Here is a 21,828-nt window from a genome sequence, read left to right on the forward strand (position 1 = left end):
GTAGGTGTTACACAGCTGGAGGACGTAGGACAGGTAGGTGTTACACAGTGGGAGGACGTAGGACAGGTGGGTGTTACACAGCTGGAGGACGTAGGACAGGTGGGTGTTACACAGCTGGAGGACGTAGGACAGGTAGGTGTTACTCAGCTGGAGGACGTAGGACAGGTAGGTGTTACACAGCTGGAGGACGTAGGACAGGTAGGTGTTACACAGCTGGAGGACGTAGGACAGGTGGGTGTTACACAGCTGGAGGACGTAGGACAGGTAGGTGTTACACAGCTGGAGGACGTAGGACAGGTAGGTGTTACACAGCTGGAGGACGTAGGACAGGTACGTGTTACACAGCTGGAGGACGTAGGACAGGTACGTGTTACACAGCTGGAGGACGTAGGACAGGCGGGTGTTTCACAGCTGGAGGACGTAGGACAGGTAGGTGTTACACAGCTGCAGGACGTAGGACAGGTAGGTGTTACACAGCTGGAGGACGTAGGACAGGTAGGTGTTACACAGCTGGAGGACGTAGGACAGGTAGGTGTTACACAGCTGGAGGACGTAGGACAGGTAGGTGTTACACAGCTGGAGGACGTAGGACAGGTACGTGTTACACAGCTGGAGGACGTAGGACAGGCGGGTGTTTCACAGCTGGAGGACGTAGGACAGGATGGTGTTACACAGCTGGAAGACGTAGGACAGGTAGGTGTTACATAGCTGGAGGACGTAGGACAGGCGGGTGTTACACAGCTGGAGGACGTAGGACAGGCGGGTGTTACACAGCTGGAGGACGTAGGACAGGCGGGTGTTACACAGCTGGAGGACATAGGACAGGTGGGTGTTACACAGCAGGAGGACGTAGGACAGGTGGGTGTTACACAGCTGGAGGACGTAGGACAGGTGGGTGTTACACAGCTGGAGGACGTAGGACAGGTGGGTGTTACACAGCTGTAGGACGTAGGACAGGTTACACAGCTGGAGGACGTAGGACAGGTTACACAGCTGGAGGACGTAGGACAGGTGGGTGTTACACAGCTGGAGGACATAGGACAGGCGGGTGTTTCACAGCTGGAGGACGTAGGACAGGTAGGTGTTACACAGCTGCAGGACGTAGGACAGGTAGGTGTTACACAGCTGGAGGACGTAGGACAGGTAGGTGTTACACAGCTGGAGGACGTAGGACAGGTAGGTGTTACACAGCTGGAGGACGTAGGACAGGTAGGTGTTACACAGCTGGAGGACGTAGGACAGGTACGTGTTACACAGCTGGAGGACGTAGGACAGGCGGGTGTTTCACAGCTGGAGGACGTAGGACAGGTGGGTGTTACACAGCTGGAAGACGTAGGACAGGTAGGTGTTACACAGCTGGAGGACGTAGGACAGGCGGGTGTTACACAGCTGGAGGACGTAGGACAGGCGGGTGTTACACAGCTGGAGGACGTAGGACAGGCGGGTGTTACACAGCTGGAGGACATAGGACAGGTGGGTGTTACACAGCAGGAGGACGTAGGACAGGTGGGTGTTACACAGCTGGAGGACGTAGGACAGGTGGGTGTTACACAGCTGGAGGACGTAGGACAGGTGGGTGTTACACAGCTGGAGGACGTAGGACAGGTTACACAGCTGGAGGACGTAGGACAGGTTACACAGCTGGAGGACGTAGGACAGGTGGGTGTTACACAGCTGGAGGACATAGGGCAGGTAGGTGTTACACAGCTGGAGTACGTGGGACAGGTAGGTGTTACACAGCTGGAGTACGTAGGACAGGTGGGTGTTACTCAGCTGGAGGACGTAGGACAGGTAGGTGTTACACAGCTGGAGGACGTAGGACATGTACGTGTTACACAGCTGGAGGACGTAGGACAGGTAGGTGTTACACAGCTGGTGGACGTAGGACAGGTGGGTGTTACACAGCTGGAGGACGTAGGACAGGTGGGTGTTACACAGCTGGAGGACGTAGGACAGGTTACACAGCTGGAGGACGTAGGACAGGTTACACAGCTGGAGGACGTAGGACAGGTGGGTGTTACACAGCTGGAGGACATAGGACAGGTAGGTGTTACACAGCTGGAGTACGTGGGACAGGTAGGTGTTACACAGCTGGAGTACGTAGGACAGGTGGGTGTTACTCAGCTGGAGGACGTAGGACAGGTAGGTGTTACACAGCTGGAGGACGTAGGACAGGTACGTGTTACACAGCTGGAGGACGTAGGACAGGTAGGTGTTACACAGCTGGTGGACGTAGGACAGGTGGGTGTTACACAGCTGGAGGACGTAGGACAGGTGGGTGTTACACAGCTGGAGGACGTAGGACAGGTGGGTGTTACACAGCTGGAGGACGTAGGACAGGTAGAGGACGTAGGACAGGTGGGTGTTACACAGCTGGAGGACGTATGACAGGTAGGTGTTACACAGCTGGAGGACGTAGGACAGGTGGGTGTTACACAGCTGGAGGACGTAGGACAGGTGGGTGTTACACAGCTGGAGGACGTAGGACAGGTGGGTGTTACACAGCTGGAGGACGTAGGACAGGTGGGTGTTACACAGCTGGAGGACGTAGGACAGGTAGGTGTTACACAGCTGGAGGACGTAGGACAGGTGGGTGTTACACAGCTGGAGGACGTAGGACAGGTAGGTGTTACACAGCTGGAGGACGTAGGACAGGTGGGTGTTACACAGCTGGAGGATGTAGATGGTAGATGGTCTCCCTTATGGCTCTAATCTGATAGTGGGGGGGGGGGGGTAGATGTCTCCCTTATGGCTCTAATCTGATAGTGGGGGGGTAGATGTCTCCCTTATGGCTCTAATCTGATAGTGGGGTGGTAGATGTCTCCATTATGGCTCTAATCTGATAGTGGGGGGGGGGGTAGATGACTCCTTTATGGCTCTAATCTGATAGTGGGGGGTAGATGTCTCCTTTATGGCTCTAATCTGATAGTGGGGGGGGGGGGTGGGTAGATGTCTCCCTTATGGCTCTAATCTGATAGTGGGGGGGGGGGGGTAGATATCTCCCTTATGGCTCTAATCTGATAGTGGGTGGGGGTAAATGTCTCCCTTATGGCTCTAATCTGATAGTGGGGGGGGGGGGTAGATGTCTCCCTTATGGCTCTAATCTGATAGTGGGGGGGTAGATGTCTCCTTTATGGCTCTAATCTGATAGTGAGGGGGGTAGATGTCTCCATTATGGCTCTAATCTGATAGTGGGGGGGGGGGGGGGTAGATGTCTCCTTTATGGCTCTAATCTGATAGTGGGGGGGGGGGGGGGGTAGATGTCTCCTTTATGGCTCTAATCTGATAGTGGAGGGGTAGATGTCTCCATTATGGTTCTAATCTGATAGTGGGGGGGGGGTAGATGTCTCCTTTATGGCTCTAATCTGATAGTGGGGGGGGGGGGGGGGTAGATGTCTCCTTTATGGCTCTAATCTGATAGTGGGGGGGGGGGGGTAGATGTCTCCCTTATGGCTCTAATCTGATAGTGGGGGGGTAGATGTCTCCTTTATGGCTCTAATCTGATAGTGAGGGGGTAGATGTTTCCCTTATGGCTCTAATCTGATAGGGGGGGGTAGATGTCTCCTTTATGGCTCTAATCTGATAGTGGGGGGGTAGATGTCTCCCTTATGGCTCTAATCTGATAGTGGGGGGGGGGGGGGGGTAGATGTCTCCATTATGGGTCTAATCTGATAGTGGGGGGGTAGATGTCTCCATTATGGTTCTAATCTGATAGTGGGGGGGGGGGGGGGTAGATGTCTCCTTTATGGCTCTAATCTGATAGTGGGGGGGGGGGGGGTAGATGTCTCCCTTATGGCTCTAATCTGATAGTGGGGGGGTAGATGTCTCCTTTATGGCTCTAATCTGATAGTGAGGGGGTAGATGTTTCCCTTATGGCTCTAATCTGATAGGGGGGGGTAGATGTCTCCTTTATGGCTCTAATCTGATAGTGGGGGGGTAGATGTCTCCCTTATGGCTCTAATCTGATAGTGAGGGGGGGATAGATGTCTCCTTTATGGCTCTAATCTGATAGTGGGGGGGGGGTAGATGTCTCCTTTATGGCTTTAATCTGATAGTGGGGGGGGATAGATGTCTCCTTTATGGCTCTAATCTGATAGTGGGGGTGGATAGATGTCTCCTTTATGGCTCTAATCTGATAGTGGGGGTAGATGTCTCCCTTATGTCTCTAATCTGATAGTTGGGGGGGGTGGTAGATGTCTCCCTTATGGCTCTAATCTGATAGGGGGGGTGGGGGGGGGTGTTAGATGTCTATGGCTCTAATCTGATAGTGGGGGGGATAGATGTCTCCTTTATGGCTCTAATCTGATAGTGGGGGGTAGATGTCTCCCTTATGTCTCTAATCTGATAGTTGGGGGGGGTGGTAGATGTCTCCCTTATGGCTCTAATCTGATAGGGGGGGGGGGGGGGGGTTAGATGTCTCCCTTATGGCTCTAATCTGATAGGGGGGGGGTGGGTGTTAGATGTCTCCCTTATGGCTCTAATCTGATAGTGGGGGGGGGGGTACATGTCTCCTTTATGGCTCTAATCTGATAGTGGGGGGGTAGATGTCTCCCTTATGGCTCTAATCTGATAGTGGGGTGGTAGATGTCTCCCTTAAGGCTCTAATCTGATAATGGGGGGGGGGGGGGTGTAGATGTCTCCATTATGGCTTTAATCTGATAGTGGGGGTGTAGATGTTTCCCTTATGGCTCTAATCTGATAGTGGGGGGGTAGATGTCTCCTTTATGGCTCTAATCTGATAGTGGGGGGGTAGATGTCTCCCTTATGGCTCTAATCTGATAGTGAGGGGGGGATAGATGTCTCCTTTATGGCTCTAATCTGATAGTGGGGGGGGGGTAGATGTCTCCTTTATGGCTCTAATCTGATAGTGGGGGGGGATAGATGTCTCCTTTATGGCTCTAATCTGATAGTGGGGGTGGATAGATGTCTCCTTTATGGCTCTAATCTGATAGTGGGGGTAGATGTCTCCCTTATGTCTCTAATCTGATAGTTGGGGGGGGTGGTAGATGTCTCCCTTATGGCTCTAATCTGATAGGGGGGGGGGGGGGGGTGTTAGATGTCTATGGCTCTAATCTGATAGTGGGGGGGATAGATGTCTCCTTTATGGCTCTAATCTGATAGTGGGGGGTAGATGTCTCCCTTATGTCTCTAATCTGATAGTTGGGGGGGGTGGTAGATGTCTCCCTTATGGCTCTAATCTGATAGGGGGGGGGGGGGGGGTTAGATGTCTCCCTTATGGCTCTAATCTGATAGGGGGGGGGTGGGTGTTAGATGTCTCCCTTATGGCTCTAATCTGATAGTGGGGGGGGGGGTACATGTCTCCTTTATGGCTCTAATCTGATAGTGGGGGGGTAGATGTCTCCCTTATGGCTCTAATCTGATAGTGGGGTGGTAGATGTCTCCCTTAAGGCTCTAATCTGATAATGGGGGGGGGGGGTGTAGATGTCTCCATTATGGCTTTAATCTGATAGTGGGGGTGTAGATGTTTCCCTTATGGCTCTAATCTGATAGTGGGGGGGTAGATGTCTCCATTATGGCTCTAATCTGATAGTGGGGGGGGGGGTGTAGATGTCTCCCTTATGGCTCTAATCTGATAGTGGGGGGGGGGGGGGTGTAGATGTCTTCATTATGGCTCTAATCTGATAGTGGGGGGGGGGGGGTGTAGATGTCTTCATTATGGCTCTAATCTGATAGTGGGGGGGGGATGTAGATGTCTCCATTATGGCTCTAATCTGATAGTGGGGGGGGGGGGGGTGTAGATGTCTCCTTTATGGCTCTAATCTGATAGTGGGGGGGTAGATGTCTCCATTATGGCTCTAATCTGATAGTGGGGGGGGGGGTAGATGTCTCCTTTATGGCTCTAATCTGATAGTGAGGGGGGGATAGATGTCTCCTTTATGGCTCTAATCTGATAGTGGGGGGGGTGGTAGATGTCTCCCTTATGGCTCTAATCTGATAGTGGGGGGGGGGGTAGATGTCTCCATTATGGCTCTAATCTGATAGTGGGGGGGGGGGGGTAGATGTCTCCATTATGGCTCTAATCTGATAGTGGGTTGGTAGATGTTTCCTTTATGGCTCTAATCTGATAGTGTGGGGGGGGGGGGTGGTAGATGTCTCCATTATGGCTCTAATCTGATAGTGGGGGGGGGGGGGGGTGGTAGATGTCTCCATTATGAATCTAATCTGATAGTGGGGGGGGGGGTGGTAGATGTCTCCATTATGGCTCTAATCTGATAGTGGGGTGGTAGATGTCTCCATTATGGCTCTAATCTGATAGTGGGTTGGTAGATGTTTCCTTTATGGCTCTAATCTGATAGTGTGGGGGGGGTGGTAGATGTCTCCATTATGGCTCTAATCTGATAGTGGGGGGGGGGGGTGGTAGATGTCTCCATTATGGCTCTAATCTGATAGTGGGGGGGGGGTAGATGTCTCCCTTATGGCTCTAATCTGATAGTGGGGGGGTAGATGTCTCCATTATGGCTCTAATCTGATAGTGGGGGGGGGGGGGGTAGATGTCTCCATTATGGCTCTAATCTGATAGTGGGGTGGTAGATGTCTCCATTATGGCTCTAATCTGATAGTGGGTTGGTAGATGTTTCCTTTATGGCTCTAATCTGATAGTGTGGGGGGGGTGGTAGATGTCTCCATTATGGCTCTAATCTGATAGTGGGGGGGGGGGGTGGTAGATGTCTCCATTATGGCTCTAATCTGATAGTGGGGGGGGGGTAGATGTCTCCCTTATGGCTCTAATCTGATAGTGGGGGGGTAGATGTCTCCTTTATGGCTCTAATCTGATAGTGAGGGGGTAGATGTTTCCCTTATGGCTCTAATCTGATAGGGGGGGGGGTAGATGTCTCCTTTATGGCTCTAATCTGATAGTGGGGGGGTAGATGTCTCCCTTATGGCTCTAATCTGATAGTGAGGGGGGGATAGATGTCTCCTTTATGGCTCTAATCTGATAGTGGGGGGGGATAGATGTCTCCTTTATGGCTTTAATCTGATAGTGGGGGGGGATAGATGTCTCCTTTATGGCTCTAATCTGATAGTGGGGGTGGATAGATGTCTCCTTTTTGGCTCTAATCTGATAGTGGGGGTAGATGTCTCCCTTATGTCTCTAATCTGATAGTTGGGGGGGGTGGTAGATGTCTCCCTTATGGCTCTAATCTGATAGGGGGGGTGGGGGGGGGTGTTAGATGTCTATGGCTCTAATCTGATAGTGGGGGGGGATAGATGTCTCCTTTTTGGCTCTAATCTGATAGTGGGGGTAGATGTCTCCCTTATGTCTCTAATCTGATAGTTGGGGGGGGTGGTAGATGTCTCCCTTATGGCTCTAATCTGATAGGGGGGGGGGGGGGGTGTTAGATGTCTCCCTTATGGCTCTAATCTGATAGTGGGGGGGGGGGGTACATGTCTCCTTTATGGCTCTAATCTGATAGTGGGGGGGTAGATGTCTCCCTTATGGCTCTAATCTGATAGTGGGGTGGTAGATGTCTCCCTAATGGCTCTAATCTGATAATGGGGGGGGGTGTAGATGTCTCCATTATGGCTTTAATCTGATAGTGGGGGGGTAGATGTTTCCCTTATGGCTCTAATCTGATAGTGGGGGGGTAGATGTCTCCATTATGGCTCTAATCTGATAGTGGGGGGGGGGGGGGGGTGTAGATGTCTCCCTTATGGCTCTAATCTGATAGTGGGGGGGGGGGGGGTGTAGATGTCTTCATTATGGCTCTAATCTGATAGTGGGGGGGGGGGGGTGTAGATGTCTTCATTATGGCTCTAATCTGATAGTGGGGGGGGGTGTAGATGTCTCCATTATGGCTCTAATCTGATAGTGGGGGGGGGGGGTGTAGATGTCTCCTTTATGGCTCTAATCTGATAGTGGGGGGGTAGATGTCTCCTTTATGGCTCTAATCTGATAGTGAGGGGGGGATAGATGTCTCCTTTATGGCTCTAATCTGATAGTGGGGGGGGGATAGATGTCTCCTTTATGGCTCTAATCTGATAGTGGGGGTGGTAGATGTCTCCTTTATGGCTCTAATCTGATAGTGGGGGGGGTGGTAGATGTCTCCCTTATGGCTCTAATCTGATAGTGGGGGGGGGGGGGTAGATGTCTCCATTATGGCTCTAATCTGATAGTGGGGGGGGGGGGTAGATGTCTCCATTATGGCTCTAATCTGATAGTGGGTTGGTAGATGTTTCCTTTATGGCTCTAATCTGATAGTGTGGGGGGGGGGGGGGGGTGGTAGATGTCTCCATTATGGCTCTAATCTGATAGTGGCGGGGGGGGGGGGGGGGTGGTAGATGTCTCCATTATGGCTCTAATCTGATAGTGGGGGGGGGGGTGGTAGATGTCTCCATTATGGCTCTAATCTGATAGTGGGGGGGTAGATGTCTCCTTTATGGCTCTAATCTGATAGTGAGGGGGGGATAGATGTCTCCTTTATGGCTCTAATCTGATAGTGGGGGGGGGAATAGATGTCTCCTTTATGGCTCTAATCTGATAGTGGGGGGGGATAGATGTCTCCTTTATGGCTCTAATCTGATAGTGGGGGGGGTGGTAGATGTCTCCCTTATGGCTCTAATCTGATAGTGGGGGGGGGGGGGGTAGATGTCTCCATTATGGCTCTAATCTGATAGTGGGGGGGGGGTAGATGTCTCCATTATGGCTCTAATCTGATAGTGGGGTGGTAGATGTCTCCATTATGGCTCTAATCTGATAGTGGGTTGGTAGATGTTTCCTTTATGGCTCTAATCTGATAGTGTGGGGGGGGGGTGGTAGATGTCTCCATTATGGCTCTAATCTGATAGTGGGGGGGGGGGGGGGTGGTAGATGTCTCCATTATGGCTCTAATCTGATAGTGGGGGGGGGGGGGGGGGTAGATGTCTCCATTATGGCTCTAATCTGATAGTGGGGGGTAGATGTCTCCATTATGGCTCTAATCTGATAGTGGGGGGGGGGGTGGTAGATGTCTCCCTTATGGCTCTAATCTGATAGTGGGGGGGTAGATGTCTCCATTATGGGTCTAATCTGATAGTGGGGGGGGGGGGGGTAGATGTCTCCATTATGGGTCTAATCTGATAGTGGGGGGGGGGGGGGTAGATGTCTCCCTTATGGCTCTAATCTGATAGTGGGGGGATAGATGTCTCCCTTATGGCTCTAATCTGATAGTGGGCTGGTAGATGTCTCCCTTATGGCTCTAATCTGATAGTGGGGGGTGGGGTAGATGTCTCCATTATGGGTCTAATCTGATAGTGGGGGGGTAGATGTCTCCATTATGGGTCTAATCTGATAGTGGGGGGGGGGGGTAGATGTCTCCATAATGGGTCTAATCTGATAGTGGGGTGGTAGATGTCTCCCTTATGGCTCTAATCTGATAGTGGGGGGGGTAGATGTCTCCATTATGGGTCTAATCTGATAGTGGGGTGGTAGATGTCTCCATTATGGCTCTAATCTGATAGTGGGGGGGGGGGTAGATGTCTCCTTTATGGTTCTAATCTGATAGTGGGGTGGTAGATGTCTCCTTTATGGCTCTAATCTGATAGTGGGGGGGTAGATGTCTCCATTATGGGTCTAATCTGATAGTGGGGTGGTAGATGTCTCCCTTATGGCTCTAATCTGATAGTGGGGGGGTAGATGTCTCCATTATGGCTCTAATCTGATAGTGGGGGGGGGGGTAGATGTCTCCTTTATGGTTCTAATCTGATAGTGGGGTGGTAGATGTCTCCTTTATGGCTCTAATCTGATAGTGGGGGGGGGGGGGGTAGATGTCTCCTTTATGGTTCTAATCTGATAGTGGGGTGGTAGATGTCTCCTTTATGGGTCTAATCTGATAGTGGGGTGGTAGATGTCTCCCTTATGGCTCTAATCTGATAGTGGGGGGGTAGATGTCTCCATTATGGGTCTAATCTGATAGTGGGGTGGTAGATGTCTCCTTTATGGCTCTAATCTGATAGTGGGGGGGTAGATGTCTCCCTTATGGCTCTAATCTGATAGTGGGGGGGGTAGATGTCTCCCCTATGGCTCTATTCTGATAGTGGGGTGGTAGATGCCTAGTCTCCATTATGGCTCTAATCTGATATTGATAGTGGGGTGGTCGATGTCCGGCTCAGGGAGACCCAGCCGGCTCCTCAGGGGGACCCAGCCGGCTCCTCTGGGGGACCCAGCCGGCTCCTCTTCTGGGGGACCCAGCCGGCTCCTCTTCTGGGGGACCCAGCCGGCTCCTCTTCTGGGGGACCCAGCCGGCTCCTCTTCTGGGGGACCCAGCCGGCTCCTCTTCTGGGGGACCCAGCCGGCTCCTCTTCTGGGGGACCCAGCCGGCTCCTCTTCTGGGGGACCCAGCCGGCTCCTCCGCTGGGGGACCCAGCCGGCTCCTCCGCTGGGGGACCCAGCCGGCTCCTCCGCTGGGGGACCCAGCCGGCTCCTCTGGGGGACCCAGCCGGCTCCTCAGGGGGACCCAGCCGGCTCAGAGCTCCATCAGCAGCAGATTTAAATAAAATAAGCGTGTTTTTGTGTTTGAGAGTGTGTGTGTAGTTGTACTGGTCTAACTTTGCTTTTTCTCTCTCTGTGTGTGTGTGTGTGTGTGTGTGTGTGTGTGTGTGTGTGTGTGTGTAGGTTCCTGGTGTGTGTGTGTGGCAGATAGAGAACTTTGTTCCGTTGCAGGTAGACGAGGCGTTCCAGGGGAAGTTCTACGAGGCTGACTGCTATATTATCCTCAAGGTAACACACACACACACACCTCCTCTAACCCCCTCCAACCCCTCTAACCCCCCCCACCCCTCTAGCCCTCATCTAACCCCCTCTACCCCTCCTTTAACCCCCTCTACCCCTCCTCTAACCCCCTCTACCCCTCCTCTAACCCCCCCCACCCCTCTAGCCCACACACACACACACACACACACACACACACCTCCTCTAACCCCCTCTACCCCTCTAACCTCCTCTAACCCCCTCCAACCCCTCTAACCCCCCCCACCCCTCTAGCCCTCATCTAATCCCCTCTACCCCTCCTTTAACCCCCTCTACCCCTCATCTAATCCCCTCTACCCCTCTAGCCTTCCTCTAACCTCCTCTAACCCCCTCTAACCCCCCCCCACCCCTCTAGCCCTCATCTAACCCCCTCTACCCCTCCTTTAAAGGGAGGGGTAGAGGGGATTAGATGAGGGGTAGAGGGGTTAGAGGGGTAGAGGGGGTTAGAGGAGGGCTAGAGGGGGTTAGAGGAGGGCTAGAGGGGGTTAGAGGGAGGGGTAGAGGGGTTAGAGGGAGGGGTTAGAGGGGATTAGATGAGGGGTAGAGGGGTTAGAGGGGTAGAGGGGGTTAGAGGAGGGATAGAGGGGGTTAGAGGAGGGGTTAGAGGAAGGCTAGAGGGGGTTAGAGGGAGGGGTAGATGGGGTTAGAGGGGGTTAGAGGGAGGGTTAGAGGGGTTAGAGGGAGGGGTAGAGGGGTTAGAGGGGATTAGATGAGGGGTAGAGGGGTTAGAGGGGTGGAGGGGGTTAGAGGAGGGATAGAGGGGGTTAGAGGGAGGGGTAGAGGGGTTAGAGGAGGGATAGAGGGGGTTAGAGGAGGTTAGAGGAGGTTAGAGGAAGGCTAGAGGGGTAGAGGGGATTAGATGAGGGGTAGAGGGGGTTAAAGGAGGGGTAGAGGGGATTAGATGAGGGGTAGAGGGGTGGGGGGGTTAGAGGAGGGGTAGAGGGGATTAGATGAGGGGTAGAGGGGGTTAAAGGAGGGGTAGAGGGGATTAGATGAGGGGTAGAGGGGGTTAATTAGCCCCCTCTAGCCTTCCTCTAACCCCCTCTAACCCTCTAGCCTTCCTCTAATCCCCTCTAACCCTTCCTCTAACCCCTCTACCCCTCCTCTACCCCTCCTCTAACCCCTCTACCCCTCCCTCTAACCCCCTCTAGCCTTCCTCTAACCCCCTCTAACCCCCTCTACCCCTCTAGCCTTCCTCTAATCCCCTCTAACCCTTCCTCTAACCCCTCTAACCTCCTCTACCCCTCCTCTAACCCCTCTACCCCTCCCTCTAACCCCCTCTAGCCTTCCTCTAATCCCCTCTAACCCCCTCTACCCCTCTAGCCTTCCTCTAATCCCCTCTAACCCTTCCTCTAACCCCTCTAACCTCCTCTACCCCTCCTCTAACCCCTCTACCCCTCCTCTAACCCCCTCTACCCCTCTAGCCTTCCTCTAATCCCCTCTAACCCTTCCTCTAACCCCTCTAACCTCCTCTACCCCTCCTATAACCCCCTCTACCCCTCCTATAACCCCCTTTACCCATCCTCTAACCCCCTCTACCCCTCCTATAACCCCCTCTAACCCCCTCTACCCCTCCTCTAACCCCCTCTACCCCTCCTCTAACCTCCTCTACCCCTCCTCTAACCCCCTCTAGCCTTCCTCTAACCCCCTCTAACCCCCTCTATCCCTCCTATAACCCCCTCTACCCCTCCTCTAACCTCCTCTAACCCTCCTCTAACCCCCTCTAACCCCCTCTACCCCTCATCTAACCCCCTCTACCCCTCCTATAACCCCCTCTACCCCTCATCTAATCCCCTCTACCCCTCTAGCCTTCCTCTAACCTCCTCTAACCCCCTCCAACCCCTCTAGCCTCCCCCACCCCTCTAGCCCTCATCTCTACCCCTCCTTTAACCCCCTCTACCCCTCATCTAATCCCATCTACCCCTCTAGCCTTCCTCTAACCCCCTCTAACCTCCTCTAACCCCATCTACCCTTCATCTAACCCCCTCGAACCTCATCTAACCCCCTATACCCCCCCTCTACCCCTCATCTAACCCCCTCGAACCTCATCTAACCCCCTATACCCCCCCTCTACCCATCATCTAACCCCCTCTACCCATCCTCTAACCCCCTCTAACCCCTCTACCCCTCATCTAACCCCCTCTACCCCTCATCTAACCCCCTCTACCCCTCTATCCTCCTCTAACCTCCTCTAACCCCCTCTAACCTTCTCTACCCCTCCTCTAACCCCCTCTAACCCCTCATCTAACCTCCTCTAACCCCCTCTACCCCCCCTCTACCCATCATCTAACCCCATCTACCCATCCTCTAACCCTCATCTAACCCCCTCTAACCCTCATCTAACCCTCTAACTCCCTCTACCCCTCTAACCCCCTCTACCCCTCCTCTACCCCCTCTACCCCTCCTCTACCCCCTCTACCCCTCATCTAACCCCCTCTACCCCTCCTCTACCCCCTCTAACCTCCTCTACCCCTCCTCTAACCCCCTCTACCCCTCCTCTAACCCCCTCTACCCCCCTATACCCATCATCTAACCCCCTCTACCCCCCTCTAACCCCCTCTACCCCTCCTCTAACCCTCCTCTACCCATCCTCTAGCCCTCCTCTAACCCCCTCTAACCCCCTCTACCCATCCTCTAACCCCCTCTACCCATCCTCTAACCCCCTCTACCCCTCCTCTAACCCCCTCTAACCCTCCTCTACCCCTCATCTAACCCCCTCTACCTCCTCTAACCCCCTCTAACCATCCTCTAACCCCCTCTACCCATCCTCTAACCCCCTCTACCCCTCCTCTAACCCCCTCTAACCCCCTCTACCCCTCCTCTAACCCCCTCTACCATCCTCTAACCCCCTCTACCCCTCCTCTAACCCCTTCTAACCCTCCTCTACCCCTCATCTAACCCCCTCTACCCTCCTCTACCCCCTCTAACCTTCTCTAACCCCCTCTACCCCTCCTCTAACCCCCTCTACCCTCCTCTAACCCCCTCTACCCCTCCTCTAACCCCCAGACGTTCCTGGACGACAACGGATCCCTGATCTGGCAGATATTCTACTGGATCGGTCAGGAAGCTACGCTGGATAAGAAGGCGGGGTCTGCCATCCACGCCGTCAACCTCCGTAACTACCTGGGGGCGGAGTGTCGGACCATCAGAGAGGAGATGGGAGACGAGTCAGAGGAGTTCAGCGCTGTAGGTCCCCACACACACACACACACACACACACACACACACACACACACACACACACACACATACACACACACCAAACACACACCAGAACCACACACACACACACCCTAATTGACAGAAGGCCTGTAGAAAACGACCTCTTCTGCCCCACCAGGTGTTTGATAATGACATCTCCTACATTGAGGGGGGGACGGCCAGCGGCTTCTATACTGTGGAGGACACACACTACACTGTCAGGTAAGGAGGAGGACTGGGGGGGGGGGGGGCACTACACTGTCAGGTAAGGAGGAGGACTGGGGGGGGGGGGGCACTACACTGTCAGGTAAGGAGGAGGACTGGGGGGGGGGCACTACACTGTCAGGTAAGGAGGAGGACTGGGGGGGGGGGGGGGGGCACTACACTGTCAGGTAAGGAGGAGGACGGGGGGGGACACTACACTGTCAGGTAAGGAGGAGGACTGGGGGGGGGGGGGGGGACACTACACTGTTAGGTAAGGAGGAGGACTGGGGGGGGGGGGGGACGGGACACTACACTGTTGGGTAAGGAGGAGGACTGGGGGGGGGGGGACACTACACTGTTGGGTAAGGAGGAGGACTGGGGGGGGGGGACACTACACTGTTAGGTAAGGAGGAGGACTGGGGTTGGGGGGGGGGGGGGCACTACACTGTTAGGTAAGGAGGAGGACTGGGGGGGGGGACACTACACTGTTAGGTAAGGAGGAGGACTGGGGGGGGACACTACACTGTTAGGTAAGGAGGAGGACTGGGGGGGGGGACTACACTGTTAGGTAAGGAGGAGGACTGGGGGGGGGGACACTACACTGTTAGGTAAGGAGGAGGACACTACACTGTTAGGTAAGGAGGAGGACTGGGGTTGGGGGGGGGGGCACTACACTGTTAGGTAAGGAGGAGGACTGGGGGGGGGACACTACACTGTTAGGTAAGGAGGAGGACTGGGGGGGGGGACACTACACTGTTAGGTAAGGAGGAGGACTGGGGGGGGACACTACACTGTTAGGTAAGGAGGAGGACTGGGGGGGGGGACACTACACTGTTAGGTAAGGAGGAGGACTGGGGGGGGGACACTACACTGTTAGGTAAGGAGGAGGACTGGGGGGGGGGACACTACACTGTTAGGTAAGGAGGAGGACTGGGGGGGGGACACTACACTGTTAGGTAAGGAGGAGGACTGGGGGGGGGACACTACACTGTTAGGTATGGAGGAGGACACTACACTGTTAGGTAAAGAGGAGGACACTACACTGTTAGGTAAGGAGGAGGACTGGGGGGGGGTGGCACTACACTGTTAGGTAAGGAGGAGGACTGTGGGGGGGGGGACACTACACTGTCAGGTAAGGAGGAGGACTGTGGGGGGGGGGCGGTACTACACTGTTAGGTAAGGAGGAGGACTGGGGGGGGGGACACTACACTGTTAGGTAAGGAGGAGGACTGGGGGGGGGACACTACACTGTTAGGTAAGGAGGAGGACTGGGGGGGGGACACTACACTGTTAGGTAAGGAGGAGGACTGTGGTGGGGGGGGGGCACTACACTGTTAGGTAAGGAGGAGGACTGGGGGGTTACACTACACTGTTAGGTAAGGAGGAGGACTGGGGGGGGAACACTACACTGTTAGGTAAGGAGGAGGACTGGGGGGGGGGAACACTACACTGTTAGGTAAGGAGGAGGACTGGGGGGGGGGACACTACACTGTTAGGTAAGGAGGAGGACTGGGGGGGGGGACACTACACTGTTAGGTAAGGAGGAGGACTGGGGGGGACACTACACTGTTAGGTAAGGAGGAGGACTGGGGGGGGGGGACACTACACTGTTAGGTAAGGAGGAGGACTGGGGGGGGGGGACACTACACTGTTAGGTAAGGAGGAGGACTGGGGGGGGACACTACACTGTTAGGTAAGGAGGAGGACTGGGGGGGGACACTACACTGTTAGGTAAGGAGGAGGACTGGGGGGACACTACACTGTTAGGTAAGGAGGAGGACTGGGGGGGGACACTACACTGTTAGGTAAGGAGGAGGACTGGGGGGGGGACACTACACTGTTAGGTAAGGAGGAGGACACTACACTGTTAGGTAAGGAGGAGGACACTACACTGTTAGGTAAGGAGGAGGACTGTGGGGGGGGGGACACTACACTGTCAGGTAAGGAGGAGGACTGTGGGGGGGGGGGGGGTACTACACTGTTAGGTAAGGAGGAGGACTGGGGGGGGGGACACTACACTGTTAGGTAAGGAGGAGGACTGGGGGGGGGGACACTACACTGTTAGGTAAGGAGGAGGACTGGGGGGGGGGGACACTACACTGTTAGATAAGGAGGAGGACTGGGGGGGGGGACACTACACTGTTAGGTAAGGAGGAGGACTGTGTGTAAATGTGTAAACCCAACTTAGTGTGTGTGTTCCAGGTTGTATCGTGTCTATGGGAAGAAGAACATCCGTCTGGAATCGGTTCCTCTGAAAGCCTCGTCCCTGGACCCACGGTGAGTTCTGTTGTCATGGAGATGGATACTCTGTTTTAGCAAGGAGGGCTTTACGAACTGGCAATACTGTTGTCATGGAGATGGATAGTCTGTTTTAGCATGGACAGCACCATGGAGGACTTTACAAACTGACAATACTGTTGTCATGGAGATGGATAGTCTGTTTTAGCATGGACAGCACCATGGAGGACTTTACAAACTGACAATACTGTTGTCATGGAGATGGATAGTCTGTTTTAGCATGGACAGCACCATGGAGGGCTTTACAAACTGACAATACTGTTGTCATGGAGATGGATAGTCTGTTTTAGCATGGACAACACCATGGAGGGCTTTACAAACTGACAATACTGTTGTCATGGAGATGGATAGTCTGTTTTAGCATGGACAGCACCATGGAGGGCTTTACAAACTGACAATACTGTTGTCATGGAGATGGATAGTCTGTTTTAGCATGGACAGCACCATGGAGGGCTTTACAAACTGACAATACTGTTGTCATGGAGATGGATAGTCTGTTTTAGCATGGACAGCACCATGGAGGGCTTTACACACTGACAATACTGTTGTCATGGAGATGGATAGTCTGTTTTAGCATGGACAGCACCATGGAGGGCTTTACAAACTGACAATACTGTTGTCATGGAGATGGATAGTCTGTTTTAGCATGGACAGCACCATGGAGGGCTTTACAAACTGACAATACTGTTGTCATGGAGATGGATAGTCTGTTTTAGCATGGACAGCACCATGGAGGGCTTTACACACTGACAATACTGTTGTCATGGAGATGGATAGTCTGTTTTAGCATGGACAGCACCATGGAGGGCTTTACGAACTGGCAATACTGTTGTCATGGAGATGGATAGTCTGTTTTAGCATGGACAGCACCATGGAGGGCTTTACAAACTGACAATACTGTTGTCATGGAGATGGATAGTCTGTTTTAGCATGGACAGCACCATGGAGGGCTTTACAAACTGACAATACTGTTGTCATGGAGATGGATAGTCTGTTTTAGCATGGACAGCACCATGGAGGGCTTTACACACTGACAATACTGTTGTCATGGAGATGGATAGTCTGTTTTAGCATGGACAGCACCATGGAGGGCTTTACAAACTGACAATACTGTTGTCATGGAGATGGATAGTCTGTTTTAGCATGGACAACACCATGGAGGGCTTTACAAACTGACAATACTGTTGTCATGGAGATGGATAGTCTGTTTTAGCATGGACAGCACCATGGAGGGCTTTACAAACTGACAATACTGTTGTCATGGAGATGGATAGTCTGTTTTAGCATGGACAGCACCATGGAGGGCTTTACAAACTGACAATACTGTTGTCATGGAGATGGATAGTCTGTTTTAGCATGGACAGCACCATGGAGGGCTTTACACACTGACAATACTGTTGTCATGGAGATGGATAGTCTGTTTTAGCATGGACAACACCATGGAGGGCTTTACAAACTGACAATACTGTTGTCATGGAGATGGATAGTCTGTTTTAGCATGGACAGCACCATGGAGGACTTTACAAACTGACAATACTGTTGTCATGGAGATGGATAGTCTGTTTTAGCATGGACAGCACCATGGAGGGCTTTACAAACTGACAATACTGTTGTCATGGAGATGGATAGTCTGTTTTAGCATGGACAGCACCATGGAGGGCTTTACAAACTGACAATACTGTTGTCATGGAGATGGATAGTCTGTTTTAGCATGGACAGCACCATGGAGGGCTTTACAAACTGACAATACTGTTGTCATGGAGATGGATAGTCTGTTTTAGCATGGACAGCACCATGGAGGGCTTTACAAACTGACAATACTGTTGTCATGGAGATGGATAGTCTGTTTTAGCATGGACAGCACCATGGAGGGCTTTACACACTGACAATACTGTTGTCATGGAGATGGATAGTCTGTTTTAGCATGGACAGCACCATGGAGGGCTTTACAAACTGACAATACTGTTGTCATGGAGATGGATAGTCTGTTTTAGCATGGACAGCACCATGGAGGGCTTTACAAACTGACAATACTGTTGTCATGGAGATGGATAGTCTGTTTTAGCATGGACAACACCATGGAGGGCTTTACAAACTGACAATACTGTTGTCATGGAGATGGATAGTCTGTTTTAGCATGGACAGCACCATGGAGGACTTTACAAACTGACAATACTGTTGTCATGGAGATGGATAGTCTGTTTTAGCATGGACAGCACCATGGAGGGCTTTACACACTGACAATACTGTTGTCATGGAGATGGATAGTCTGTTTTAGCATGGACAGCACCATGGAGGGCTTTACAAACTGACAATACTGTTGTCATGGAGATGGATAGTCTGTTTTAGCATGGACAACACCATGGAGGGCTTTACACACTGACAATACTGTTGTCATGGAGATGGATAGTCTGTTTTAGCATGGACAACACCATGGAGGGCTTTACAAACTGACAATACTGTTGTCATGGAGATGGATAGTCTGTTTTAGCATGGACAGCACCATGGAGGGCTTTACGAACTGGCAATACTGTTGTCATGGAGATGGATAGTCTGTTTTAGCATGGACAACACCATGGAGGGCTTTACAAACTGACAATACTGTTGTCATGGAGATGGATAGTCTGTTTTAGCATGGACAGCACCATGGAGGGCTTTACACACTGACAATACTGTTGTCATGGAGATGGATAGTCTGTTTTAGCATGGACAGCACCATGGAGGGCTTTACAAACTGACAATACTGTTGTCATGGAGATGGATAGTCTGTTTTAGCATGGACAACACCATGGAGGGCTTTACAAACTGACAATACTGTTGTCATGGAGATGGATAGTCTGTTTTAGCATGGACAGCACCATGGAGGGCTTTACAAACTGACAATACTGTTGTCATGGAGATGGATAGTCTGTTTTAGCATGGACAGCACCATGGAGGGCTTTACAAACTGACAATACTGTTGTCATGGAAATGTTCTGTGTTCCTGTAGTTCTAATGCTCTGTGTTCCTGTAGGTCTAATGCTCTGTGTTCCTGTAGTTCTAATGCTCTGTGTTCCTGTAGTTCTAATGCTCTGTGTTCCTGTAGTTCTAATGCTCTGTGTTGCTGTAGTTCTAATGCTCTGTGTTCCTGTAGTTCTAATGCTCTGTGTTCCTGTAGTTCTAATGCTCTGTGTTCCTGTAGTTCTAATGCTCTGTGTTCCTGTAGTTCTAATGCTCTGTGTTCCTGTAGTTCTAATGCTCTGTGTTGCTGTAGTTCTAATGCTCTGTGGTCCTGTAGTTCTAATGCTCTGTGGTCCTGTAGTTCTAATGCTCTGTGTTCCTGTAGTTCTAATGCTCTGTGTTCCTGTAGTTCTAATGCTGTGTGTTCCTGTAGTTCTAATGCTCTGTGTTCCTGTAGTTCTAATGCTCTGTGTTCCTGTAGTTCTAATGTTCTGTGTTCCTGTAGTTCTAATGCTCTGTGTTGCTGTAGTTCTAATGCTCTGTGTTCCTGTAGTTCTAATGCTCTGTGTTCCTGTAGTTCTAATGCTCTGTGGTCCTGTAGTTCTAATGCTCTGTGTTCCTGTAGTTCTAATGCGCTGTGTTCCTGTAGTTCTAATGCTCTGTGTTGCTGTAGTTCTAATGCTCTGTGTTCCTGTAGTTCTAATGCTCTGTGTTCCTGTAGTTCTAATGCTCTGTGTTCCTGTAGTTCTAATGCTCTGTGTTCCTGTAGTTCTAATGCTCTGTGTCTCTGTAGTTCTAATGCTCTGTGGTCCTGTAGTTCTAATGCTCTGTGTTCCTGTAGGTTTGTCTTCCTGGTGGATACGGGTCTGGAGATACTCATCTGGAGAGGAACCAACGCAACTCTGGCCGGTACCACTAAGGCCCGGTAACTAACACACACCAACACTACTCTGGTACCACTAAGGCCCGGTAACTAACACACACCAACACTACTCTGGCCGGTAACTAACACACACCAACACTACTCTGGCCGGTACCACTAAGGCCCGGTAACTAACACACACCAACACTACTCTGGCCGGTACCACTAAGGCCCGGTAACACACACCGACACTACTCTGTCTGGTACCACTAAGGCCCGGTAACTAACACACACCGACACTACTCTGTCTGGTACCACTAAGGCCCGGTAACTAACACACACCGACACTACTCTGGTACCACTAAGGCCCGGTAACTAACACACACCGACACTACTCTGGCTGGTACCACTAAGGCCCGGTAACTAACACACACCAACACTACTCTGGCTGGTACCACTAAGGCCCGGTAACTAACACACACCAACACTACTCTGGCCGGTACCACTAAGGCCCGGTAACTAACACACACCAACACTACTCTGGCCGGTACCACTAAGGCCCGGTAACTAACACACACCAACACTACTCTGGTACCACTAAGGCCCGGTAACCAACACACACCAACACTACTCTGGCTGGTACCATTAAGGCCCGGTAACTAACACACACCAACACTACTCTGGCTGGTACCACTAAGGCCCGGTAACTAACACACACCAACACTACTCTGGCCGGTACCACTAAGGCCCGGTAACTAACACACACCAACACTACTCTGGCCGGTACCACTAAGGCCCGGTAACTAACACACACCAACACTACTCTGGTACCACTAAGGCCCGGTAACCAACACACACCAACACTACTCTGGCTGGTACCACTAAGGCCCGGTAACTAACACACACCAACACTACTCTGGCCGGTACCACTAAGGCCCGGTAACTAACACACACCAACACTACTCTGGCCGGTACCACTAAGGCCCGGTAACTAACACACACCAACACTACTCTGGCCGGTACCACTAAGGCCCGGTAACTAACACACACCAACTCTACCTTGTGTGTGTGTGTGTGTGTGTGTGTGTGTGTGTAGGCTGTTTGCAGAGAAGATCAATAAGAATGAGCGTAAGGGGAAGGCAGAGATCACCACCCTGCAGCAGAGTCAGGAACCTCCTAACTTCTGGGAGGTCCTGGGAGGACAACCTGAAGAGATACTCAAACACGTCCCTGATGACTTCACACCCAAACGACCCAAACTATACAAGGTACCCCCTGACTCCTGACCTCTGACCCCTGACCTCTAATCAGACACGTCCCTGATGACTTCACACGCAAACGACCCAAACTGTACAAGGTACCCCCTGACCTCTGACCTCTAAACAGACACCTCCCTGATGACTTTACACCCAAACGACCCAAACTATACAAGGTACCCCCTGACCTCTGACCCCTGACCTCTAATCAGACACGTCCCTGATGACTTCACACCCAAACGACCCAAACTATACAAGTTACCCCCTGACCCCTGACCTCTAACCAGACACGTCCCTGATGACTTCACACCCAAACGACC

General features: G+C 52.3%; 1 protein-coding gene across 1 annotated transcript in view; it reads left to right on the forward strand.

Annotated features, from left to right (window-relative positions):
• The window catches only part of flii (FLII actin remodeling protein), a gene marked incomplete at its 3' end in the record, with an annotated part of 65,335 nt that extends 43,815 nt beyond the window's left edge, over window positions 1-21,520 (forward strand). Inside the window, 6 exon segments of the mRNA XM_071390674.1 lie at window positions 10,613-10,717; window positions 13,754-13,933; window positions 14,088-14,170; window positions 16,355-16,429; window positions 20,232-20,315; window positions 21,349-21,520. Of these exon segments, the coding sequence (XP_071246775.1) occupies window positions 10,613-10,717; window positions 13,754-13,933; window positions 14,088-14,170; window positions 16,355-16,429; window positions 20,232-20,315; window positions 21,349-21,520 (699 nt within the window).
• Window positions 21,521-21,828: the final 308 nt, after the last annotated feature.

This window comes from Salvelinus alpinus, chromosome 1 (assembly GCF_045679555.1).
Source record: "Salvelinus alpinus chromosome 1, SLU_Salpinus.1, whole genome shotgun sequence".
Taxonomy (NCBI): domain Eukaryota; kingdom Metazoa; phylum Chordata; class Actinopteri; order Salmoniformes; family Salmonidae; genus Salvelinus; species Salvelinus alpinus.